This window comes from Clavelina lepadiformis, chromosome 2 (assembly GCF_947623445.1).
Source record: "Clavelina lepadiformis chromosome 2, kaClaLepa1.1, whole genome shotgun sequence".
Classification (NCBI taxonomy): domain Eukaryota; kingdom Metazoa; phylum Chordata; class Ascidiacea; order Aplousobranchia; family Clavelinidae; genus Clavelina; species Clavelina lepadiformis.
The window spans coordinates 8,234,239-8,260,049 of NC_135241.1; the positions used below are offsets into that span (position 1 = coordinate 8,234,239).

The 25,811-nt window shown below is 35.5% G+C and overlaps 4 protein-coding genes across 5 annotated transcripts; 2 read left to right on the forward strand and 2 right to left on the reverse strand.

Annotated features, from left to right (window-relative positions):
* The first annotated feature begins 1,324 nt into the window (after positions 1 to 1,324).
* Positions 1,325 to 9,166, forward strand: LOC143446418 (denticleless protein homolog). The gene is made up of 10 exons (XM_076946038.1): positions 1,325 to 1,495; positions 4,594 to 4,691; positions 5,080 to 5,116; positions 5,314 to 5,607; positions 5,706 to 5,887; positions 5,956 to 6,085; positions 6,158 to 6,359; positions 8,034 to 8,139; positions 8,231 to 8,450; positions 8,536 to 9,166. The coding sequence occupies exons 1-10, from the start codon at positions 1,447 to 1,449 to the stop codon at positions 9,003 to 9,005; spliced, it is 1,788 nt and encodes a 595-aa protein (XP_076802153.1). The 5' UTR covers positions 1,325 to 1,446; the 3' UTR covers positions 9,006 to 9,166.
* A 2-nt stretch (positions 9,167 to 9,168) lies between these two features.
* LOC143446419 (MYG1 exonuclease-like) lies at positions 9,169 to 13,246 on the reverse strand. The gene is made up of 7 exons (XM_076946039.1): positions 12,209 to 13,246; positions 11,915 to 12,027; positions 11,336 to 11,498; positions 10,063 to 10,212; positions 9,869 to 9,991; positions 9,627 to 9,808; positions 9,169 to 9,550 (listed from the first exon to the last, which is right to left on the reverse strand). The coding sequence occupies exons 1-7, from the start codon at positions 12,371 to 12,373 to the stop codon at positions 9,382 to 9,384; spliced, it is 1,065 nt and encodes a 354-aa protein (XP_076802154.1). The 5' UTR covers positions 12,374 to 13,246; the 3' UTR covers positions 9,169 to 9,381.
* A 284-nt stretch (positions 13,247 to 13,530) lies between these two features.
* Positions 13,531 to 20,748, forward strand: LOC143445682 (X-ray repair cross-complementing protein 5-like). 2 transcript variants are annotated; one of them, XR_013113853.1, is made up of 16 exons: positions 13,531 to 14,666; positions 14,776 to 14,889; positions 14,982 to 15,171; positions 16,499 to 16,547; positions 16,735 to 16,863; positions 17,408 to 17,650; positions 17,840 to 17,989; positions 18,069 to 18,172; positions 18,258 to 18,433; positions 18,527 to 18,705; positions 18,826 to 18,930; positions 19,033 to 19,299; positions 19,393 to 19,526; positions 19,757 to 19,887; positions 20,020 to 20,141; positions 20,241 to 20,748. XR_013113853.1 is itself a non-coding variant. In XM_076944955.1 (16 exons), exons 1-16 carry the CDS (start codon positions 14,652 to 14,654, stop codon positions 20,360 to 20,362), a joined length of 2,214 nt encoding a protein of 737 aa, XP_076801070.1. In that variant the 5' UTR covers positions 13,533 to 14,651; the 3' UTR covers positions 20,363 to 20,748. The 2 variants fall into 2 exon arrangements, 1 of the variants encoding a protein (XP_076801070.1); XM_076944955.1 differs by having other exon boundaries at positions 13,533 to 14,666; positions 20,036 to 20,141.
* Positions 20,749 to 21,193: 445 nt separating this feature from the next.
* On the reverse strand, positions 21,194 to 24,441 carry LOC143445683 (proteasome subunit beta type-1-like). The gene is made up of 2 exons (XM_076944956.1): positions 23,299 to 24,441; positions 21,194 to 22,876 (listed from the first exon to the last, which is right to left on the reverse strand). Exon 2 carries the CDS (start codon positions 22,362 to 22,364, stop codon positions 21,669 to 21,671), a length of 696 nt encoding a protein of 231 aa, XP_076801071.1. The 5' UTR covers positions 22,365 to 22,876; positions 23,299 to 24,441; the 3' UTR covers positions 21,194 to 21,668.
* Between the last annotated feature and the right edge of the window lie 1,370 nt (positions 24,442 to 25,811).

Genomic DNA, 25,811 nt, shown 5'->3' on the forward strand with positions numbered 1-25,811 from the left:
AAACTCAATGAAACCAATAATTTAAAAAGGAATGTAAATCTTTTCTTGATAAATCTAGGCGAGATTTGGAAAATAGCTTTGTTTTGGTTTGGTGTTGGTAAGCACTATAACCAGTAAGCACCAACCTCTTTATATTATATGTGGTTACTTTGACCAGCTTTGACCAACACTGAAAAAAACAGTAACGAACAATGCTTGAAATCAATCTATGTATTTGATATAACTTGAAAAACAGTATTCATTTTTGTTTTTGTAGTCATTTTTATAAGAAGTTAGGTCTATATTATATAGCGTACAGCGGTACGGATTTTCGGTATTGTACAGTACAAGGTTAGGTATTTAGCGCCATTTTGATTTTTATGATGTGTCATATAAAACCACCACACTAAATTTAATGTTACGCATGAAAGATCTCGCGGGAACAATAAAACCTATCGATTCATCAATGATGGATCAAAGAAAATGAGTGACTATTTCACGATATTTAGGTCATACAGTTCGTTGTTAGGATAGGCGGTCAGGAGAATGGGCATAAAAAGTTGATTTTAGTTGTTTTAGGTTTAATTCAAGTTAACATGTTATAAATATTTAAACTTAATTTCAGTTTCAAGAAACTTGTAAAAAATAATTTCGAACATACGTACGATTTTTTCAGGTCAAATAGTTGCAGCCTTAAAGAAATCATGTTTTCGAGGTTAGCAGTTTAGTACCAGATATTCAGGTATTAGTTGTTGCGTAGCGTGCGATCATAAGGGTGGCGCTTTTCGACGATATCTCAGGTGTGCAGGATGGCCAAAGGCAGGGCAACTGGGTGCAGCAAGGTGAAATCTTGGACTCTGGGTGCACTATTGGTGCTTTACATAGTCGACGGGCCCGAATTCTGCCGGTAAAAAATATATCAATCTCTAAAAACGCCAACTTGCGCTGACGACCGAGTACAGCAAGTATAGCCTTCAAAAATCTCGGTTTGCAGTTGGCATGCTTTGATGATGATGATGTTGGGACTGCAGAGTATTGCAGTGCTCGCTGAGATCTCGAAGATGCGGAAACAAAATTCCTGTGTGCATGCACTGCGACTCGTGTCTCCGAAAAGCGTGTCTAGCGTTTGTGGTAGGCAAAGTACAGCCTTTTACAATAGAAACCAGAGAGAAAATTAGTGTCTCCTTTTTTTAGAGAGATCACTTTTCTTTTGGTGTGTAAATACTGTTTTGGTTAAAAATGCTGGGTGTGGTCTTGCCATACTCTCTAGTTTGGGTCAAGACTTCCAAATACACTTGAGATGTTAGTGAAGACACCTATAATCTGTAGTGCAGCAAAAGGCTAAAATTACACTTTAAATGAGTATTGTGGTGTATATGTAGGTCACTCGATTAGTTTGTTTGTCTCATCAGTTTAACTGCTGAACGGAAGATTGGCTGAACAAGTGGCTGTGTAACATTGAACTCAATGTGGACTTACAATCGCGAAATTCATTTTGCATCTCCTGCATATCGCAGTAAGGACCTTTATTTTTGTATTTATATATATTATTTCTTGCTTAACTTTATTATGTTTTGAATTGGAGAATGAATGTTTCACCAGAAAATGGTTCCTACTACTTGACATAATTTAAAAACTACACTTAGACTGTTTTTCGACTATGCAACTCTAGAAGACAAGCAATCAATTGTAAATGCGAGTTCTGTTTTGGCACTTTAGTGAGCAAAAATTGTCTCCCAAAGTTCACTTTCAGAATTTGAGTTTACACGAAAGAATCGCTTAAGGTGCAGCAAGTAGATTTCTTTAGAGATCTTCGTCTTTTTATTTACGTTCGTAATCGAAGATTGTGTTAATTTTAAGTGGACTTTTATGGTTACTGAAGTAAGCTTTTACGCGACTTGTTAACACAGGTTTTGAAAATTAAAAGTTTGGCAAAATATAAGTAAAATTGGCGATTCACGTGTCGGCAGCCGACTTTGTTTTTGGACTAATTTGCAGTACAGAAATTCACTACGCCCAAGAGCCATGTTCGAATACTTTCTGAAAAGTGATTTGGCAAACAATTCATTACACGGACTGTCAAACACCACCCAAATGCCATGATTTAGTGCAGCGGTCGCCAATGGTCTAACTTTCATGGACCACTATTTTCATCATTTTATTCTTGTAGCACGTTATCCATTTTGTTGGACATCTTTATATGTGATTATCCGATATATTGATGTCTTTAAGTGGTCTGCTCTGGAAAATAAGTTTTACTGTGAACAAACAGCTGGGTACTCTACAGAACTACGCTTTAACAAAGCCATACAAACTTCACTACCAGATATGTTCCGTACATACCTGCGTATAAGCCTTACAAAACAGAATTATCAGGCCCAAAAACAGTCGAGGGCTTGTAGTTAAATGCCTGATGTTAAGTCTGATCAAAACATTTTATGTTTCATTGGTCGAAATACTGTCCATGCAATAAACAATGCACATTTCAGTACAGTTAAAACAGCAAAATCAAAGTAATTCACACGTGAATTAATTGTTAAAGTCTGTTGGACGTGTTGTTAAAAACATTAATTGTTGATGTAATTAAAATGTCTTTTTGGCTGACATTCGACCTCCTATTAACGTTCAGATACGGTACATTTTGAATACTGTTGAAAGTTTTTGCAACTACATCATTTGACTAACATTCTTAACAAAAAAATTAGGATAAAATGTTATGGTTTACCTATGAGGATTAAAAATGTCTCGCTTGGTCATTTTTTCAACCTTGTTTTAAAATGACTGCTTTAAAGTAAGCAATACCTTGGAAGAATGCAACGCAGGGCAATGGTCACAAACTGGGCGATTTGGGGGATGCTGAGAGTGAATCGGAGCAGTTACAAGAACGGGATGACGAAGCGACTTTTAGTCATTTTTGCTTGTAAAATAAAATACGAAGCAGAAAGATGATGACTGTAGGAGCTCTGTGACAGATAGTGTGGTAATTTTTTTGGCAGCGTCACTCCACAGAGAGATTAATTATTGAACAGTGAATGTTCAGTCAGAGTGGAGTTTATGACGTAACAAAAGCTTTGTAAATGTTGGAGTTATTTGCTTACTGATGTAGTTAAAAGAAAAGCGATTATACAGTTCGAAAGGGGAATGTTTTGCTATGTCAGAAATGTTTTATTTGTCTAAATTGACCCATTGTATATCGAGTAATTGTAACAATTTTAGGTTGATTTTAGTGCTGGTTTTGCATGCTTGCACATGTTTTTTCTCCTGATCTGGAATAGATAATAAATTTGTTTTTCTTTTTTATTGAATGAGATTTGATAGTCAGTAAGTTGTCCAGGGGAAAATTTTGGGAAACACTGGCATAAAGCGTCTCTTTTGCTTGTGTTACTACTAAGCAATAAGCATTTCATTTTTGTTTCGCTAAAGACTAAAGCAAAAAGACAAACCCAATGCAATGCATATTAGTAACAGTAATGGAAGACCTATTCCCTTGTAGCATGTTCGATTAAACATGCAGAAGGCTATCAGACTTCGTCGACCACACTGTGCAGCATAAAGATTTGCAATGGTGTCAAATTATCACGTCCTTAAAATTGAAGAGAAACCGACAAAAACGGGTGCGATATGGCACACGATGATAATGATGACTTAATGCTGGACTTATTTTGTCTGTGCTATGAAGTTGAAAGTGAACTAAGTTATTGTGTCATAAAACACAATGTAATGAACAGGACACCCCCTTAAAAATTTTGTAGATCCGCCCCTGCACATGGCCTTTCATAAATCTATGATTATTTACATGATCGTGTACCATGTCACGACTTAGTTTTTGATGGTGAAAACATTCAAAATTCTGACAGACCTGGAAATAATACTATTTGAATTCTTTTTTTTTCGCTGGAGAGCATGCCAAAGTGTAAGAGAAGTTTAGGAAATACCAACAATGTATCGACTTTTCCGAACATTTCTGTCTAAATCTTGTAATGTTACAGAAACGTTCATTATTTGTAATTTTCACATTAGAAACAGAGTTTACTAGTTTATTAACAAATAAACATATATTATTTTTTAAATCGGTATTTTGAAGGGTACTCTTAAACTTGTCTGTACATACGACATAGGTATCCACTCATCTCATCGTTCAAGTCATGGTTAACGAGCTAGCCTTTGTGCAAGTTTCGATGGATATATTATTATATGTTTTTTTTGATTTTTTGCCCCCCAAAGGGCATTACAACGATAGTGCCACTGGACATTGAACACAGACTGCAGTATTGCCTAGCACTTTACCCACTCGGCTGCTGAGTCGACTAAAAAGATAGAGGAATTTGTGATAACATAATAGGAGGCGATATCAGTTTCACACTCCACTGATAGCGCCATATATTATGCTGGCATAAAAATGTTATGCCAAAGCAGTAGTTGCTGGGCTTATAAGCCTACTCACGCCCCGCAACTAGCTGGTAATGAGATTGATGTTAGTTTGTCAGTGCAAAGGGAAACTGCGTTTATTCAAGGTTTTAAGGCTGGAAAGTTCACTCTTAAACTGATTATTTCAATCTCAAGTTTACAAGCATACACTGTATAGCTCTCCTGTAAAAAAACACTGTGTTTCAGAAACATGGCACTTAATGGAAGCTGCAGTACAGGAGAGTTTGCTGGAAAACTTTTGCAACAACAATGAAGACAAAAGGGCGATAACAGATGCGCATGCTGTGAGTTTGTTGCAACAATATTATTTACAACTTATTATAATTAAGGTGTAATATAAACTACAGTAAACTCAGCTTATTTTGACCACCTGGGTCCAGACCATTTTGGACATAATATCCTTTACTGCAATTTTGTTGTAATAATATGTATGCCAGCACATGACCCCAAGTTTGAGCTGCTAAATGTATTGATTATAGTTTTGACAGTTAAATTCATGAAATGTATATTATAATTGTTGTAACATACTTTCCAATTTTTAATTAAAATGTTTGCATTGCACATTGTAATAAAAAAAGAATTCTGTTGGTCGAACATCACACACCTATTTTTAAGAAATATTTTTTAATAATTTGTAATTTCAGTATTGCATTAATGCAAAATTTATTTTAGGTTGACATCCCACCCTACGCTTGTGAATTTAGCACCAGTAAGTACCGGTATTCAATTTTACAATTTCAGAGAGTATTTCACATCATACAATATACCAAATGCAAAAATTAAGTTTAAACTTCTACTAATTCTAAACATGACAAAAACTGTTTTATCAAAATATATCTTAGCTAAAGTTTGTAAATTTGACATGGTTAAAAACACAAAAAATAAATGTATAATCATTATTCTTAGGCAAACGGAACTTGTGTTTAATTGCTGATGAAGAAGGCTACATCTCATTTATGGACATATCTGACACTCCAGATAATTTCGAAGGAAAGTCCCTGAAAATCATTAACAGTTGGCAAACACATAATAATGCTGTGTTTGATATTGCTTGTGCTCATAACAGCAGTAAATTTGCCACAGCATCTGGTGACACCACTGCAATACTGTGGGATATGGAATGTCCACGTCAACAGTTAAATGTATTTCATGGTCACAGTTGCAGTTTGAAATCAATATGCATAAATCCACATAATACCAGTAAGTATATAGCTAGGCAAAGTATACTGAATATCTTGCCTGACCACCTTTAAGATCAGTTCAAACAGTATATATACAATACATATAAATTAAAACAGATATTCTTGCTACTGGATCCAGAGATGGCAATGTATTGATATGGGATTGTCGGTGCAGCAAATCTGGCGCAACCCAAGCTGTGATTAGAATACAAAGTGCTCATGCTATCAATGATGCTTTAACTCCCCAGAGAAAACGAAGAAGAAAAATTGCTACCAAATTGATTTCCCAACTTGTAAAAGTACATAATTGTTAAGTACCATAGTATGCATTTATCCATGCAAATATTCATTTCTGCTTTTTTGGCAGGATTCGAGGCAGACTGTTACATCTGTGATATTTCAAGACAGCAACACTCTTATTTCATCAGGTGCAATGGATGGAGCCTTAAAGCTTTGGGACTTAAGAAAACCTTATTTAGTGAAACCGTCAGGATCAGGTGCATTTTCGCATAACTTTTACGCTACATTTTTTTTAGAACAGTATGTTCAACATTCTTGATGTACCGTAGGTGTCATTGGAGGCTCTAATAAAGAATCGTTACCAAAAGAATGCATAAAATATTCTGGCACCAGCAATCGGAGGAGAGGATATACTTCCTTGAAGCTCGATTCCACACGCTCTAAACTATTTGCATCTTGCACAGACAACACTGTGTATGAATATCACTTGGGAAATGCTGTCACGTTAGACACCAGACAACCTATTCACAAGTAATTGTTAGGTTAACATCAATAGGTGCCCAGCCTTTTCTGTCCCAAGATCTACCAGTTTAGTGTCGATATCGCAATTCCATACACATCGTCCCGGTGTTTTTTGATATATCTAATTTGCTAACCTCAACTGTCTTCGAATCGCCTCAACATAAAATACATTGCTCGGTAAATTTCATTGTGACGTCACACTTAACTCTGATATAAAGCTTGAATGAATGAAAATGCACCCAAAGCACATAAAGAAAAGTTAAGCAAGAAAACACGAAATTCCCTACTTTGCATAAAATTCCTATCCGAAGTTTATTTTGTGCCTTGTTGAGAGTAGACATCACATCACAAACCCACTCTTTCTCAAGCACATACATATCCAGAAAACCTTTTCTTATAGAGTTGTCTTTTTGGGTTTAATCGTACATTTCTTGAATTGGCCGACTAAGACTAACCAGGGCTTTGGAGCCGGAGCCGGAGCCCCGGAGCCGTGCATTTTCAAAGGAGCTGGAGCTGGAGCCGGAGCTCTTTGTGAAATTCAAATGGAGCCGGAGCAGGAGCTGGAGCCAGTTGTTTGAAACATAGCTCCGGCTCCGATGTATTTCATAAGATGCTATGCTACTAGCCTACTACTATTGGCTGAATTCACATAATTTAAGAGCAACCCTTCACAAAATTAAGAATTACTGGGGATTTGACAGCAGAGCAGTCACATGTTCATAGTAGCAACCGATGGTACTGACTACTGACTGACCCATTGAGCTATATACTCCAAATTGAGCCTTCATCCTTAAACCTCAGTTTGTGACGTAATGGAGCCGGAGCAGTGGTATCAATGAGCTCCGGAGCTGGAGCTAATTTATGATAAAAGAGAGCTCCGGAGCTGGAGCAATTTAAAATTTACGCCTGCTCCGAAGCCCTGCGACTAACCTTCTGATTATAGGTACAAACAATCGCATTGACACGTCATAATGACGTAAATACAGAACAAAGTGTACTGCTTAAATATAAATTAAAATAGCAACACTGTCAAAGGGACTGCTAGTGGAAGGCTACATAACTGGTAGAATAGTAGAACCGGTACAATCTACGGATGTTTATTTACTATACAGTATCTCTAAAATGCTGCCTATGACCTTTTCCTTTGGGTGTGATATTTTACAATACATATCATAAGCAAAGCCTTGGTTAATATTTTTCATGCTATGTGCAAACACGTTTGACGTCAAGATGTAGTTCAACAATTTTGTAAATTGCTTTGGTGTTGGAAATATCATTTTATAGTTACCACTTGAGCCTTTGAAAGTGTATGAAAAGTAGACCAATCGATTTTATGGTCCCAGGCGCTTTGTTAATTGGTATAGGCATACTGGTATAGCAACAAAGAACAGTTGTCCACAAAAGCCTGTTAAAAATTGAACTAAACTAATTATTTTACCTTTACTTCATTACTTGGTAACCGTAATAGTTCCAACTCACAAAACAAAGAGTTGCACAGGTCTAAAAATTTTTATTTTTTCTAATGGTTTCACGACCGACTTGGGATCTGTCTGCGGTCCACTAGTAGACCGTAATCAACTGGTTGGGCACTCCTGGTCTAAAGCAAGATAACCAATAACTTTGCAACATATATGAAATACAAATAATGTCCATCACACCTTAAAAATTTATTTTCAATTTCAGATACACAGGACACTACAGCTCATCGTTTTATGTTCGAATAACTTTGAGTCCTGATGATATCTTTTTACTGAGTGGATGCGATGAAGAGAAGGCATTTATTTGGAAAGTATGAAAGCGAATTTACTTGGATTTAGGTCTAAACTTCCTTAAATGGAAATTTGAAATTCATAGACGTTTAAGCAAAATTTTTTTTACAGACTATAGGGCAAAAACAAGAAGAAGTTTTGCCATCTCACAGTATGACAAGTAGTGGTATGGAGCAGGTTACTTCCGTAGCTTGGAGCCCACAGGACTGGACAAAAATAATAACTTGCTCAGATGACTGTGTGGTACGGCTATGGAAACTACCTACATCATTTCCATCAACAAAGCAGAAAGATGGATACTGTGAAAGGCTTGCACAGTCACTTAACAGTGGTAAACAAATATGCCATTACCTTTATATAGTTTTGTCCGTGTTTTAGTTTAAGCTGCTGTTATTTTAAATAGCATATTTTTGTAGGTAAACAGAAAGAAGAAAGAAGTGATTGTAAACACGAACAGGAAATTGGATTGTTGGAAACGAATGCTACAGTAACCACTCCAACACAAAAAATTAAATTCACCTTAAGTGATAGTGGGGGAAAGGTTGTTCAATCATCATTGAAGAAATGGGTTAAATACAAAGAAAGTGTAAAAACTGTTAATGGAAAGACTAAAGCTGCCAGACAACTAAATGTTGAAGGGGCCGCCCCATCAATTCCTGTGGTTATAGACAAAGAAAATTTACCGAATAGCACGTTGACAAAGACAATTACTAGTTGTCATCAATCAAGTTTTTCTCCCAAAAGAAGTGCTATGGAATCTTTACAGAATAATATTCCAAGCTACAACAATAGTGGAAAAAAGCGAAATATGCGCTGTGATGTCATTTCTAACAAATCTCCATCAAGGATTGAACATTATTTTAGCACCAAACCAAAAAATGTCTAAATGTGTATATAAATAATTTTTGAACAGGACTTTTAGTGCCCATATGTGATGTGCAACACTGTTATAAAGAATGTTTTACTGCCTAATTTTTTCACCTTTGCTGAAAAGATTGTGTATTTCAATTAGGTTCTTTGCGAATAACAATTGTAACTGGCAAAACATCTGCAACGTGTAGTATTTTATTGATGAAATTTCAAAAGTTTGTGGCAGTAGGTAAACAAATATAATGTGTGGTCAAATGGTTTAATTAGCGCCGCGGTAATGCAGTACTATTGGATTCCGTGTTTTTGGTCAGCAGGTGGGTGTATGGAATAGTTATGTTCCAGACATCCAGTGTAATTATTCAGAGCACTGAGTTCAGGTCTTGATAAAAAGTTCATGATTCACTCTGTTGAAGACATTCTGATGCCATTTTTAAAACACCTTCGTAATTTTCATTTCCGCCAATGAAGCCGTTTGAATGAACGAAAACGCAGTTGGGTATTCCACTGATTTCACTAAGATTTTTATCACGAAGTCCTCTCCACTTGCTCAATAAAGATAACCTTCACAGAAAAAATGAGATTTTTGCACAAAATTTTATTTTCAAGAAGTTCAACTTGGAGTACAATACAAGCTTACCTGTTTTCAAAAGTGTTACGACCTGTTGGAACACATTGAATACGCCACTGTGAAGTTTTGTCAGCATATAAAACGTATTTGATTTCTCCTTGTCCGCAGAAACCAGTTTCTTCCAATCTGAAAAGGTGTTCCTTCCATGGACAGAACCTTTCCAGTTTAATGACTTTGCCACTTTCATGTACCTACATATCAGCGTTATACCTGAACACTGTTCCATTGCTTTGAATTTATAATAAACTCACTTCAAAACGCTTTTCCAATGCCTCTAAAACAATTGATCGGGCTGGCAACCAATGATGCACAAGACCAGTAACTCGCTCAACAAATTCTTTGCCAACCATACGCATGGCCTCCTGAAAACACTCCTGTAATAATAATGGCAAGTGTTAACGTTTTAAGTGGTGAATGAATAAACACTCAAACTTCCAGGTGTTACATATTCATCATTATTTTCATCATTCCAGGATGGATTAAGATAGGACACTCTGGAGCTTAAGGTCGTTGTGATGTTGTACTTTGCTTTGCCATCATACTGGCTGATTCCATTGTCAATTGCATCAATTTCCTCCACAAAGTTCTCATACACCTAAAAGTTAGGAATTGGCTTTAACAAGAATAAAAGGCACCAGGACATCCAGCATCAAAAATTAACAATAATTACAAATCTTACATAACCGAGCTGCTGTTACAAACATTTGGTACAAATTATGTTATTTTGCAATCTACTTTTTTGGTATATTTTATGGACACAACATTGATAACTAGCTTTTTTATCTAACGACATTTACTATGTAAACGCAAATAAAATCTGCGCTCGGCTCTTCGACACTAGACAGCAGAAAACAATGATTTTAATGTGATGTACTTAACCATCCTTGGATAGGCTAACTATTGCCATGAGCCCACGACCATAAATCGAGTATGAAAAGTATGCAGTGACACTGTTAAAATGATACCGCGTCTTGTGTAAAAGTAGATCACACATTACGTTGAAAAAGTTGATACGCAGTTAAGTTAGGGAGATGTTTGTCATAAAATAAGTCCGATTAATAACGAGTATAGAAAATAACAGTTAATTACGTTTCAACTTGCCTTTTATAAAAAACAAGACTAAATGGAAAAATTCTAGTAACTGCCGTCGAAAAGGAATGCAAATTTTGTGAAATTCAAGCTCAATATTTAACAATTACTAGTGATATAAAACTGTTTTGCCCATAAACAATGTGCCCGGGAGTAGGAAAAATACTCAGTGGTGTATGGGATGGAGATCGCCGTACCCCCCTTGTTTTGACGGGAATTACATTCCCTTACTTTTTCTTGCTTTGTGTCATTTCATCCCATTTTTGCATTTGTATATATACACTTTCGTACAATACTACACCTGCTTGACAGCGAACCTTCATTTTTTTCAGGAATGCACCACTGAAAATACTTACGGTCATGTAACATGTAAATTTTGTAATTTAATTCCCAGTTACATGTAACATTACTGAGTTGCAAAACTATTGAACTCATTAGAACCCTAACCAAATAACTACCTGGCAGAACTTTAACCTGTTAACCTTAAAACAGGGACTAGTGGCACCATTTCACTTGCAAGTTGTAGCGACAATCTAGTAAGTACGTAATACGTTAGACACCTGTCATTTTACTGATTTAACTATAACACATAAAATATGATACATATAGGTGAGCTTGAGAAAACACACCTTGTCATAAACAGTGCACAATGTTTTTTCATCTGGACAATTTTGACCTAATATTGCTCGCAAGACTTCCTCGCCAAAATGACAATAAACAAGTCCAGCACTACTAAGTTTCGTAGTCCACTTTTTATCAGGATGAAGAGAATGGAAGCTTTCATTGAATGACCTAATGTAATACAAAAGGTTGGCTCTATGGTTAAAAGTTTGGCACAGGTCAAACACATGATTCGATTCACATGCAACACAATCATTTAACTTAATTAAAATCGTAAGATTACTTATTTTCCAATTAGCATGTATTCAATTACCATTAAAACAAAGTATAAGTACATCTCCATGTTTATCCAAACATCATTTATGAGTTTATCCAAATGGTATAAGAATATTTATCCTCTAACTGACGAAACTTTTGCATTACTGAAACTGGGTGTGATTCCTCATTAAGCAACGCCAGCTTGTCTATATATTTTCTGATGGATGCATTTATATTTGGAATATCGAGATTTAACCAAATCTGGTGCTATTCTTAAGCTACCCATAAAGCAAAACCTGGCTACTAGCAATAAAAAAGACTCTTTATACCTTTGATGATGGTCAAATCGATTTTTTTGCACATCAAAAACTCCACCAACATCTACCACAATATCACATAAATCCAGCTTTGCTTGGTCACGAGTTCGAACAATTTTAGCATCCTGAATTATATCAAAAGAAAGTTATAGTTTCCCATTAAAATTTATAGTTTTGTGTATATTGCCTTTTTGAAATGTGTGTAAAGTATACACACTGCCAATATAGTTTCTAATTTTACTTAATAAGTACACAATGAATACATTCCATTCGCACTAAAATCTAAGCAATCTGGGTTTATTTCACCTTGTACTTGGGCAAATTTTTTAACATAAAACAAGCAAGAACTTCATCACAATGAAATGCTCCATTATGGGTACCAATTTGCAATGGAGTTCCATTAGCTCCATCGATAACACCCATTTTTGCACACCTTCGTTTGTTCTCAGGCTCACCTTCAGCTGAATTCATGAAATAGTTTTCTACAGTCTCTGGATAATTGGGTTTATTGTGAAAATGTTAGGATCTTTTTACAAGTATTCAACAGAAACAGTGAAAACCCTTTGGAAATTATCAATTTGTATATTTCCAACAAGCAAAATTATTTAAATCTACATTTTACAAAGATAAAACCAATGTTAAAATGAAGTAAACAGAAAAATTTGTTTGATCCTGACAGTTTTGGTAAGATAATTCTTTATGCAAAGAGATGATTGTTAAAATAAACTGGTTGTATTGTTGAAAACAACAGCGGCAGAAGCCACCCCAACACAGTTTGAATAATTGCCAGTTGCTGTAAAACGGTCACCAAATCTGTAAATATTTGAGTCCTGATACAGATTTGAATTTATTTAAAGTACTACGTTGTCTTGGCGCAAATTTTGGCATTACATTTGCTGGCGCATTTATCCTGCGCAACGAAAGCAAACTTTCCACTACGAAGATGGCGGGCATCCAAATTAAATAAAAATTGAATCACCTTAAAAAAACGTTTTATTAACCGCTGGGATAATAAAACGCAAACTGTAACACTTGCACATAGCTAAGAATGCGACTAATGCACATAACTGCTTGCTGCACAATGCACACACATATAGCTAAATAGAAGGAACACGTTCCAAGTCTATGCAATCTGTTTAAACTGCTGTTGCCATGGGCTTTGCTGCTTTTACCCACTCATTGTTTGCAGGTGTAAACGATGACGAAAAATTAAATAAACGATAATTCATGACAGCGAAATTTCTTAATGAGATTTTTGTGGAACATTGAGATAACTGACCATGAGAAAAGCTTTCAATTCTTCGCAATTCAATTCTTGAAAAGCAATTCTTGGTTACAATCAGTTTGAATCTACTTGAAAATTGATATCTGTTTGAATCTGAACAGTTTGAATCTACTTTATTTTGTAATCTCTTGAATAGCATAGCCATAGCACATAGTACATGCTTTAAATTTTAAACCAGATTAATAAATCCTGAAAGTTATTACGGTGATGTGACGTTATATGACGCACTCTTTATAAGTTTTAAGTCGCGGGAATTCCCTATTACGAGTGTGACGATCCTTGACCAAACTTTAATGAAAGGCGTCAGTTTAATACTTTCATAGCAAAAATTGAACGACAGAAGTTTTAGCTATTTTGGTACAATATCAACATTAGTGTAAACTATTTTAGCTGCCAGGCTGCTGGCATAAATCTTCTTCTGATGACTTCACTCTGGATCTTAGGTCGTTTTACCCTTTGTGATGGTAAAAGCAATTATGCTTTTAACAATCAATAAAACACCCATAGGGCCTATATCACTTGATCCTCGTGAATTAGTTAAAGAACAGGGTGTTAAGTTGCAGCCGTTTCACGCAATGTGAATATACAACACATATCATGTAATAGAAATGTGATAGAAAATCCTGATACAAAAACAATTTGCAATTATGGAGATGTTACGTAAGAAATATATGTTTTCAATTGAAAATAGTAGTTTGAACCAAGTTTCACACTCTTTGTGCCTTAGAAGTTTGGAAATAATGTCAGTTAAGTTATGCATAGTTTTAGGTGTAGGTTAATAAACATCAATAAAGCAAATACTAAAGAAAAATATGATATCAGCAATTCTGACTAGCAAGTTACTCTATGCAGTTAAAGTGAAATTTTTATTTCTAACTATTGTTTCAATTTATTTGGGCGAAATTCTGTCAAAACGACCCATACATTTAACTTTATTGCATTTTACAAGAAATAACTGAATGCATAATTTGCTTTACTGGTTAACAGTAAAGCTTTTAAAAAGTTAACAGCTTTTCCAAACTCATGATTGTAATAAGCCATTAGGGGCAGCATTCAGTTATAATCATTTTCATTTTCATGATCATTTATTGACTGTACTAGTCAACGTACAACTTACCTGCATCATAGTTCAGTTTTGCATATTTCAAGCTCCAAACATTTTTTCTCCCTCTTTGTGTTTTCTTTGAATTACTTCTGTACTTCTTGTTACGTTTTTCACTCTCCATGCAATGATGAGAGATTGTTTGGCAACTATTTGTTAAGGCTTTATGATGTTAAGTGTGCAAAAATTTAGTTGAAATTTATCTTGGGAGAGCAGCTGCTATGAAAACTGGTCATTTTCAGATACCAGTTGAAATACATGCAGAAAAGGTCAATAAGGTACTGATAAACTAAGAAAAATTGCCTCGTATTGTTAAGTAGTTCAATATAAGAAGCTTGTAACTGATCTGAAGATCCATCACAATGGCTCGTGCAAAAGTGAGTCATGAACTGACTTGAATTTATGGACATAATTGCTATTTGTGTAATATATTTTGATATAAGCTACTTTAAAGATTTACAAACTTATCATTCAATGTTATTACAGGAAGCAATTGTGTTCTGCCTAGATATTGGTCTTGGCATGCAAACAGCAGCACCTGGATATCCAACTGCATATGATTCTGCTGTGAAAGTGTTATCAATGCTAATTCAGAGAAAGGCAATAAGTTTTTAACATTACTTGAAATATTACACTGTGGCAATGCCTTTAACCTTGAATTATATATTAAGTTTATCATCATACAATTTTAGATATTTTCTGAAAGCAAGGATGAAGTTGCCCTAGTTTTATTTGGTTGTGAAGAAACAGCAAATAGGCTTGCAGATACAGATGATAATTCTTATCAGAACGTGTCATTGGCTTACCCTTTGGGAAACGTTAGCTTTGATCTTCTGGAATATATCTCCTACTCTCTTAAACCTGGAACAAAAGTAGCAGATTGTAAGGAATTTGTTTTGTATAATGTTATAATGTATATTAATTTGAACTTGTAAATAAATGCCATGTGTTGTTTCTGTTTAACGTTGTAACTTGTATAGTAGGCCTGATCGATCGCTGTTTGTCATAATAGAATTGACACAGACACTGTCATTGGTTTGAAGGGTATAATGCTTTAATATTTTCCAAGATGAAAAAATATGTTTGAATGCTTGTTCCAAAAAAAGAATTTCTGTAGATTTTTGCAAATATAGTACCATATGTATTGTTTGGAACACACAGAGTGGGGTAGCCAAATTTGTTAAATGAAAGAGATATGTATGATAAGGTTTGCACTTTGGATGCTCAAGAGCTGTAAGACATGAACAAGTCAAATGTTATATACACTTTCAGAAATTTATTTTAGTATGTTCAATTTAGACTCTACTCATGCACCAAGCTATCAGCCAACACTTAAGTAAACGTGTAACAATGTTGCAATTATCCAACGACTTATGACTTGCCGTGCTGTCTCAATTTTTTCACCTCCGATGTCACAGAATTTTAAAGTGTGCTGTCATAAAAAATTAAAGCAAACACAAACGTTTAAAATCAGGAGTATCTAATTTGAGTGGTTTCCGAGATACTGGTCTCAATATGATGTGCCAATAATGCAAAATTTCAATTATTTCCATGCAGTCAGACCTTTTTAATCCGAATTCATCTTAATTGAAATCTAATTGGGAATAGATAAATGCGCCAATTTCGAGAAACATGCTAACTTAAAGAATTGAAACACAGCTCTTTACACATCATTACATTACATTATACATTACAACATTTTATGTAACAAATAAACAAGCAACGCTAGAAAACAGGGAACAGCAGTGACATAAGTTTCCATACACGCTTGATGAGAGTGATTGCCTTCATGTAAAAAGGCTTAATATTGATAAATTATCGATTTAATGACTACTTGTAATGCATAAATATGTAATACATGTTACAATCCAGATAAGTGTTTTTGTGTTGATTTGACATATTTGTTCCTAAATCGCTGTATAGTAGTTGGACAGCCAGGTTTCCGGATTAAAAGGGTTAAAGGCATGGGAAGAAGTTCATCCCTAACAATTTTATGTCTGATAACCTAGTGGGGAATATTTTTTGGGATTACGATTAACGAGGTCTGACTGTATATATAAACCTGGTAAATGTTTGTTTAAACTAAGATAAGTATGTACTGTTAAATTTGCTTATTTATGTTACTGGTTTGCTGCTATATATGTTTCGTTTAAAATAACTAGGTTACTGTGTGTCATATTTAAACATATCGTATATGCTGTTATTGCAGTTTTAGATGCTGTTACCGTTTCTTTGGATATTTTGTATAATGAAACCAAGTGAGTTGTTTTTTTTAAGCCAGCTGACTTTGTTTTGAGGTTTAACTGCATGGTGTGTAGTGTATAATGCATACATATTTACAAGAAAGCTATAGTACAGATTTTGCTTGGAGGGATTGTTTGTTTCTTCATATTTTGTGTTAATATCCAATGTTATCAGACAGGTGTATGTTGTATCTGTTCACAGAAGCAAAAAGTTAAATTGCCGACGCATTGTTCTATTCACCAACTTCAGCCATGAGTTTAGCAATGATAGCCTTGATGGAATTATTGGTGGATTTTCAGCTGATGGAATGGATATTGATCTATGTGTTATGTAAGTACGTTTTTCCTATACACCATAGGAGGTAGCTGATTAACATACATACATCAGTGTCGCATAAACACACTTGCACTCGTTCAGCCTCGTGAAGTGTGTCATGTGTGTGTGTGGAATAATTCATGTTTTCATTGCAGTTTTTTTCTTGTATTTAAGTATGTGACTGTAATGCTAGTTCAGTTGGATTTAGTAAAGCACTGATGTTGACATGTTATTTTATGTATGTGTGTTATGGTTGCCGTTACAGTGTATTATGTTTTCACACTTAGTAGTGTAATTGCCGTCTAATAAAGCATACACAAAGTTTATGCGATCTCGTTCCTCACAAGAAGTGTAAAAAATAAAGCATGGTAAAATTTCTAATTGTTGTATTATGAGTTATTGGTAATAACTTTAGAGGTCTTTAATTCCTCATTTTAATGTACTGAATCAAATCCCTCATCTCACTCATCCCAGTAATATTGTATTAAGATGTTTCCTACTGCTCTCAGAATTTTGATGCTTTTCTGCCAAAGTTAACTGATGTATTGCTTATGTTAAGTGGCCCAGAAATTGATATTGAAACTATTGGTCTAAATGGAAAAGATGAAACTAATGATGAGGAGTCACTAAAGGACGAACCAAGCACGTCAACTTCTTTACCCAAAAGAAGAAAACTAAACCATTTCAATCCATCTATTGATCCAAACACAGGAAAGCCAAAAACTTGCCAACAGATGGCTGGCGAAAAAGTTGTCACAAAAATGTTTAATGGTGGTGTTAATGGAGAGTGCTATTCCTTTAGGTATGACCTTTTACTTTTTTATACTTGAAATTAATATGTTTTGGTATTTCAGGTTGCAATGACAAGAATAAATGATGAAGCATTAAGCTCTTTATATTTGTTTAGTATTTTTACTGGTTAAGAGTAATCAAAATATGTACAATAAAATAACTGAAATGCTTTATATTGTTTTAATTTTACTACTTAAAGTCAAGCAACCAAAGCAGTAACTGGCTTTGAAAAGAAATCTGTGAGGTCAGCAGCATGGAAATGTCACCTAACTCTTGGCAGTGAACTTGCTATTCCCTGTGTCGCCTATGCCAAAACTAAGGAAGCAAAACTAAAGCAGACTTGGAAAAAGTAAGTACTTACAACTGTACTGTGGATTTAATTACCTGAACAATAGGATTTGCTTCATTGATATATTTGACTGCTTCAGGTGCCATGCTAAGACCCATAAGACTGCAGATATTACAGTGAATCAGTTTTATCATGTGGAGGATGATCAGCATACAGAAGTTGAGAAGGAAAATATTGGAAAAGGTTAACAGCATCACATGCTAACGTTTAGGTGTTCTATTATTGTAAATGTAAACGGATGAAATGCAAAAATATTGTATTTATGTAGGGTATAAATATGGAAAAGATATTATCCCGTTCAGTTCTGAAGATGATAAGCAGATGAAGTATGCTACTGAAGGCAAGAGCTTATCAATACTGGGTTTTACAGATATTGATAATGTGCCCCCAAATCTATTTGTTGATGACCAAGCACTGTTTGTGTTGCCAGAATCCGGTGATAATGTAAGGATGTTGTAACTTTATAAACCTCATACTTGCCTATGTAAAAAATTATTAATAGATAGTGAGTGATAATGGTTGAAATTAACAACATAGGCATCTTGTACAAGTCTCTCTGCCATGGTGCTGGGGTTACAAAAACAGCACCTTTGTGCAATAGCCTGCTATATTTATCGAAAAGGCACAAATCCCAAGTTGGTTGCCTTAATTCCCCATATAACTGAAGACAATATATGTTTTGTGATGATTGGTTTACCATTTTCTGAGGATGTAAGGTAGGTTTTCGGTTTGCGGTCTACTGTACATTGTGTACAATATGGCAACACATGCTTAGCTTTTGTGTATTCTTCATTAGTACTTATGTGTTCTTCCTATGTGCCTTTCTGTTTTATTAGGACTCTTAGTTTTGCCTCACTTAAAGATAGAAAGGCACATCAGCCGTCTGATAAGCAATTGCAAGTGATGGATGAATTGATAGATTCCATGGACTTAAGTGATAAGTAAGGAAAATCATATATGTTTGATTCGGAAGGTATACATTGTCCATAATTAGGTTGATTGTCAACTAAGCACACTTATATATAGCATACCTTATTTTATAGGTCAAACTCTGCAGAACTCTATCCACCAGAACACATGCTTAATCCATATTTCCAACACACTTTTCAAGCCCTTTATCGTCGATCTCAAAATCCGAATGCTGCCCTTACACATACAAGTGACAATGTTTCCACTTTGTTAAAACCAAACAATGATGTGATGGAACGATCACGTGTGAAATTGGAACATGTTCAGAGTAGTTTTAGTTTGCAAAAGCAAGTGTGGAAAAAAGATGCCGATTTAAAGGAAGCCTGGAAAAAAGTTGACATGTAGGTATTTTTGTACATGATAAACTTAGATTATGGTATGTGAGATATAAGATATAGCAACTGTGTTATAACATGCATCTTCTTAATTTTCAGAGATCAGGCTGATACGCAGGGCTCTTCATCCATTTCAGGCTTGCAAATTGCTCAAATATCAGTTCCAACTGTAGAAAAGGTCGGGACAGTATCACCAGATAGTGATTTTATAGCATTGCTCTCAAATGCAGAAGGTGATTGATTTAGGTTAACTCGTTGATGCTACAGCCAGTTGAACCAAAGCGCTGTCAAATAGAACCTTTTCATTATCGTTAGACACTTACAATTAGAATACTTTCTGCCAGCATGTTTCATGCTTGCCGAATACATTATTTTTAACACAGCACTGTTTGATTGCTGAGCAGAGACTTTCCATTTTGGGGTCGTAGAAGTAATTACAGTATTTTGATATCTGACCTTGCAGGTTCTGCAATAGAAGAGATATTCAAACAGTTACAGAAAAAGATAGAAGAGTTTTTGGGTGATCCATTTGCAACAAGGCTTGAAAATAAAATCATTGTTTCTCTGAAAACATTGATCAACCATGCACAGAAGGTGCTTCTAATATACATTACATAAATGCAAATTTAGGTAGTTTGTGTGTGTGTAGCACTATAATTGTTAAGTTTATGGTTAATATGATTTGATTTTTTTTGTGCAAGTGCAATTTACTGATTTCACTTTAAGGTTTTTCCTCGTTTAGCACAACCAACGTGACAACGTGAACAAGTTTTTGCACCAAATCAAGTTGAGGGTATTGAAGATGCCATTTCGAGCCTCCTTTGTTGAAAACAACATTGCCCCCATAGGTAGGAGATCTTTGTTATAAAGCATTATAACTTTCATCTACTTTTTTGAATTATTTTGTATGTAACATCAAATGATTTACATAAACAAATATAATGCAGATGAATCAGTGAGTGCAGAGCACTTTTGGTCTGACGGAGATAGGGCAGCTGACAGACAAGAGGATGAAGAGCAGGAAGATGATGAACAGGGAGCTGACGAATTGCTGGATATGATGGATTAATGTCCACCAAGCTCAAATTTGGGCTGCGATTTTTACCCAAAAAACTACTTTGCATAATAATAATTATTAAGATTCATTTTTGTCAATTGTTACCGTGTCTTCAATTCGTTATCAACAATGCTTTCTTGGAAGCTAGTCTGATTTAATTCACTGGTTGATAGCAGATTAAATCAGTAAGTCTACAAAATTATGTAGCTAAAATTTACCCTACCTTTGTTTTGATGTAGTGTGGTATCAGAATATATTTAACCTATGATTGTGTGAAGTATTTAATTCAGCAATAGTATCTCACAGTTACTGTAGTGCCAAGCTTTTTCATTACATCTCACTGACTTGTCTGTCCTTTTTTTCCAAAATACGAATCTTGCATTAAATTTTTCAGTTTTTTTTTGTGCGGTTTATTTAACACTTTCAGACAGCAACAAGCATTTTTAACACTTTGCCAAAGCATTACAATGATAATTAGGCATTGCCAAGTAAACATGCAAGATTTCAAAATTCTGAATCAGATGCTCCAACCCAGACATCTTCAACACTTCTACTAGTGGGCCATAATTAAAAAGTTTAATGCACAGTTGGGCCATGTCAGTATTAATTGGTTAAAAACTCACTTTTATATATCTACTTAAAATACCAAGCACATCTTTTGGTTCTTAGAGAAGACATGAAGGCCTGGTAGTAACCAAATAGATTGTATTCCACTGTATAACTTTATTAAAACTAAACTTGTTTTTCAAACTCATCTTCAAAATTGCTATCGGGAAATGTAACATTACTAAAGTAGCTATAAAACGTTTGTAAATTGCAGCAATAGAAAACATTTTGTGACACTTCGTGATAGATTGTGTTTATTCCAATGTGAATTAAAGCCTGCACATTTTAGGTATCGTAAAAAATGGACGATATTTCAATGTTGCTGAACAAAACTATGTTTTTCATCTGACTTATGTGGGTGAATTGCAGACATCTGCTTTAACTACTATGCCACTGAGTCGACAATCAAATATACACTACGTAGCAAGTAAAGCACAGGTGTCAATGGAATTAATGTATTTTTGAGAAATAAGTTGCAGCAAAGCTCATGGTCAAATAAAGCCCGTGCCTCAACTTATGCAGATAAACAGTAATTCTCACTTTAGATAGGCTTCACCAAAATTTTTTAAGCAACTAATGAGCGTATAGTGAAAAAAGAGAATTACTTCGATAAGTATGACACTCAGTCCGTATAACACAATACATTACTAGCAACAAGATCCGAGATTTTATTGTTATCAATAAATGCTCAATGTAAATACAAAAAATAGTTTTAATCACGACGTAGAGGAAACTCTTTTGTAGCAATGCCATCCTTATCAATAACATGAAGAAACACACAGTCTCCAGTAGTAATATCTCTTTCAGCAGCAGATATAAAACAGTCAATGCACAATTGTAATGCTTTTTCCTTGGATAGTGGTAGAAAATCACCTTCCATGTTTTTGTGACCTATTTGATTGTCAAGCAATGGCTGCAACAGCTCATTAGCAGCACCAGCAGCTCTGTATTGTTCACGTTCATAACTGCCCACAGGATCATAGCTGAAAACACAGCCTTTCCCTACGTCATCCAAACCAGCCACAATATTATAAACGTAATACGGGAAAAAACGTTTGTAGTAAAGCATCTTTGAAATCATAGAAGCAATTGCAGATGTGCTGGCCTTCTTCCCGTGGTTATGCTCATACATATCGATACGTATTTTCACATGCTTCTTTAGGGTCGTAATATCTCCTTCAAATCCAGACTGCGCCAGCACTGTTGAAGATGAAAGCTGAACAGCTTTTGGGTGGTCTCTGCTGTGGATCATAAACCCTTGGCTCAACCTGGTGTCTGATGCCACTATTGCAAAATCTTCTCCAGCAACAGCTAAGATGTTCCCTCCATTAAACGCGTAAGGTTCAAATCGTCGTTCAGTTGGTGCCATCGACATGTAATTATTCTGGTATATGTCAGCCATTGCCATGCTTAATTTATTCAAAGGTTATCTGCTAAAACCTGACATGCAATATTTCAAGTTATTTTAAAACTTTTAAAGTGAGGGGCAAATCAAAAACGAGTTGACTCAAAGAATATTAGTTATCAGAAAGTAGGCTGCAAGGAAAATAGTCATATGCCAATAAAATTGTATAAAACATGTAACATTGTTAAGCAGTAATTGCCAAAAAATATATGGAAAGTTTTTCGGTACTTATGACCAAGAAATAATAATGTCACAATGTAAAATCAACCTGCTTGATAACTGGTGTTTGAGTGTATGATAGTCAGGGTATGTTAAAGCCAAGTAACACTCAGTTTTGGTCAAGTATTGACATACTCCCAGAGTGTATTCCACGTGAGTTCAACACGATAGTATAGTCAAGTGGCATAAATTTCAGCATGATCTAGGCACGGCATAGACCAAATACAAAGATTGACATCAACCAACAAGATTGATTAAAACCATGGCAACTTCACTCTTGGGGTAAGGCGTGTTTTCTAAAAAGAAAGACATAAATTCAGCTTACCTTTTCAATTTTATCTTGTTGTTAAGCCAAAAAAAGAGTCCCTTAGAGATCGCAGTTGGCAAAGTACATGTTTGATGAAATTATTATGCACGTTAAAATGACCGTCAGCGTACAAATCGCACCAAATGCAATCTGGCATTATGTGGATATTGCCTTATATATCATCAGACATAATGTTGTTATATTTAGCATATCTGCACCTACTGCCAACATACGTTCTGATTGTATGAATAAAGAATTAGCTGCCAAGTCGCCAAATCATAATGTGCATTAAAATAAACAGTTTTCAAAGAAAAAGTCGTATGTACAAGATAACAAACTATGGTGAGATTGTAGGTACACTACCTTCTTTGTTTATTCGTTATAAATTAGTATTTAAGCAATCATCCTTGCCTGATATGTTTATTGTAAATCGGTATGTAGGTCTGAAAGTTTGGCATGCACAGTTTTCATTAGTCTTGGGCGTGATTGTGATACAAATTTTAAAATATAGCTTATATGCCTGATGACTAGATTTGAAAGTTGCTGTTTTTGGGTGAGAAACCCCTGCACAACAAGTTGAAACAATAGCCATTACACTATTATACGCACTTAGCAAACTTTCCAAACTGGCCTGATGAGACAATTTGCTTTTTTTGAGGAAAAGATATTCTGGTCTGTATTTCGTGGCAGCTGCACACCTGAGATGACTTTCAATTACACTTTTTGCATGCTTGACTTAATACTGTAATACACATTGATATACAGGTAGACCTAAGCCTTAATTAGGGAGCCAAATAGCCGGTTAATAGTTGAAATTTATCCACTCACAAGAGATTCTTAAACAAGACAGTCGTATATGCAGCCTATATACTTAGACACTGCGTAGACTTAACGTTTGTGGTACCGCCACCGATACACCTATAAAACAGTGGTCTGGTGGAAGCGGCATGTGAGACACTACACACCCCGTCGATTGACTAGGGATTCCTGCATGGTTGGGTCCAGGGTGAATAGAGAGATGAACAGTTGTGATGAGTGCTGCAGGAGCCCATATGAAAAGAAAGTTATCTGGTGCACAAAATGGGACGAAAAGCTACTTTGTAAGCTAACTACATTCCAAACATGGATATCTTTTGCACACTTTCACATACCGGTGCACAATTTTCGTTGCCTACTGGTGCACACCACTCTTTGAAAATTACGAAAAAATGCTGCACAAAAAATTGAATTCCACCTTGTGCAGTAGAGAGTGGGGGGGTTAGGAGAGGCTTGGCCGAGACCCAAATTTAGTATACTGTATTAAGATTCCCAATTTAAGGCTTTATTTAAATAAATTGTTCGAAAAGTTTGCTCGAAATTTATGTTGGGTGTGCAGTTGCCACGAAATACAGATTGGCCGAGAAGGAAATTCAAAGTTTCGCACGTTTATGTTCATTGGGGGTCAGCATCTGCAACGTTTGAGCTCGCTTACCACACGTAAAGTACATTTAGAATAGCTTTCCCGTCACGTACTGTACAACAATTGAGATTTATAAGATACCGGTAGGCGCCAGTCTGTGTCAGTAACCTATTTCAAACTTTGCCTAACCTTACCATTGCATAAGTCCATAGCCTATCCATAACTGCCATGACATCAGCTTTATCAGCCGCCTAGACATCACATAGAAAAATAATCATAGACATCCTATTTTATATATATACAGTATATTTATATATCTGTGATTTACTCAGTCAGTGTGTGAGTACAAACCGGGAGGGTTTTTTAACAGCTGGGACTAGAGATGCCATATAATCATATATTCACAAAAGATGCAACCGATAACTGGAAAGATTATAACTCCCTTCAATTTTGATTAACTCCCGAAGGCCGCGTCAGGGGCGAAAAACCGGCCACATGATCATTCTCTGAGGTCGCCATCGACAAAAAAACGAGGGGAAAAGGCACGCGTACACTTGCGGATCCAGCACGAAAACCGGCCTGAAATTTGTTAAACTTTTTGCTATTACTCAACGTATGTTGGGTCAATTTCGACAATTATAACACTTCTAACGCAGTTAGACATTCCTCTTTCCAACCGTGAAATCGCTTTCTGTTTAACCATGGCAACAAGCGAAGAAATCGAACATACAAGAGCCTTACTTTGGCCAGCAAACCAAATTCAGCAACCCCTGTTGCGACATCACACGTTGTTGTAACGTCACAATTTCTAGTCTGACTAAATATCCTATTTAATATAGACTAGATAGTTGTGAATATGCGATGTGTAGGCAATTTGAACTAGGCTATGTAGCGATATAGTCTACCTCCTGACAGCGCTTAACAAGAATAATAAGCATTGGAAATAAACACCCTAACATTTGAAGGTTTATTGTTGGGTGTTGAAATTTTGAAAGGGGCTATTTCGTCGAACGTACAGGTGCATTACATCGCCTGCTATCAAAGATTGGCGCCATAGTGGGAGAGAATTGACAACGTACCAACGATATTAATTTAGTCAACGGGAGGTAACAAAGACGCTTTGCAACACAGCGGATAAACTTACAACGCTCTCAATATGGAGTATCTGAGGCTGGGCAGACGAAAATAAATAAAAGAAATCTTTTTAGCAAAGAAAGGGTGCTATCCAAAGGATGACGGGCAATCAAGATTCTAGAAAATGTATGTTAATAAGATATCTATGTAAATAACCAACAAGAGCAGTCAGCACTATAAAAGCATAGTCTATATCAGTGGTTCCCAACCTTTTTCGGTGTTGGGGCCGAATTTCAAACTTCTGAGTACGTATGGAGCCGCACGAAAACACTCCAGTAATTAGAATGAAAATTTTAAAGCATGTACCAACGAATAGCAACACTAACAAGAAAAATAACACAAATCAATTTAATGGCCAACTTGACTCCAACTCCAACTGACAAGTCACAAA

Bases quoted from the DNA above. Each gene is read 5' to 3' on its own strand.
- LOC143446419 (XM_076946039.1), bottom strand. From the start codon at position 12,373: ATGAATTCAGCTGAAGGTGAGCCTGAGAACAAACGAAGGTGTGCAAAA. The intron at 11,499-11,914 runs GTATAAAGAGTC...GTATTACATTAG, and splicing joins CGATTTGACCATCATCAAAG to GTCATTCAATGAAAGCTTCC. The intron at 9,992-10,062 runs GTAACACCTGGA...TTATTATTACAG, and splicing joins ATGAAAATAATGATGAATAT to GAGTGTTTTCAGGAGGCCAT.
- LOC143445682 (XM_076944955.1), top strand. The intron at 18,706-18,825 runs GTAGGTTTTCGG...CTGTTTTATTAG, and splicing joins CCATTTTCTGAGGATGTAAG to GACTCTTAGTTTTGCCTCAC. The intron at 19,527-19,756 runs GTGATTGATTTA...CTGACCTTGCAG, and splicing joins ATTGCTCTCAAATGCAGAAG to GTTCTGCAATAGAAGAGATA.
- LOC143445683 (XM_076944956.1), bottom strand. From the start codon at position 22,364: ATGGCAATGGCTGACATATACCAGAATAATTACATGTCGATGGCACCA.
- LOC143446418 (XM_076946038.1), top strand. From the start codon at position 1,447: ATGTGGACTTACAATCGCGAAATTCATTTTGCATCTCCTGCATATCGC. The intron at 6,086-6,157 runs GTGCATTTTCGC...GATGTACCGTAG, and splicing joins AGTGAAACCGTCAGGATCAG to GTGTCATTGGAGGCTCTAAT. The intron at 6,360-8,033 runs GTAATTGTTAGG...TTTCAATTTCAG, and splicing joins ACCAGACAACCTATTCACAA to ATACACAGGACACTACAGCT.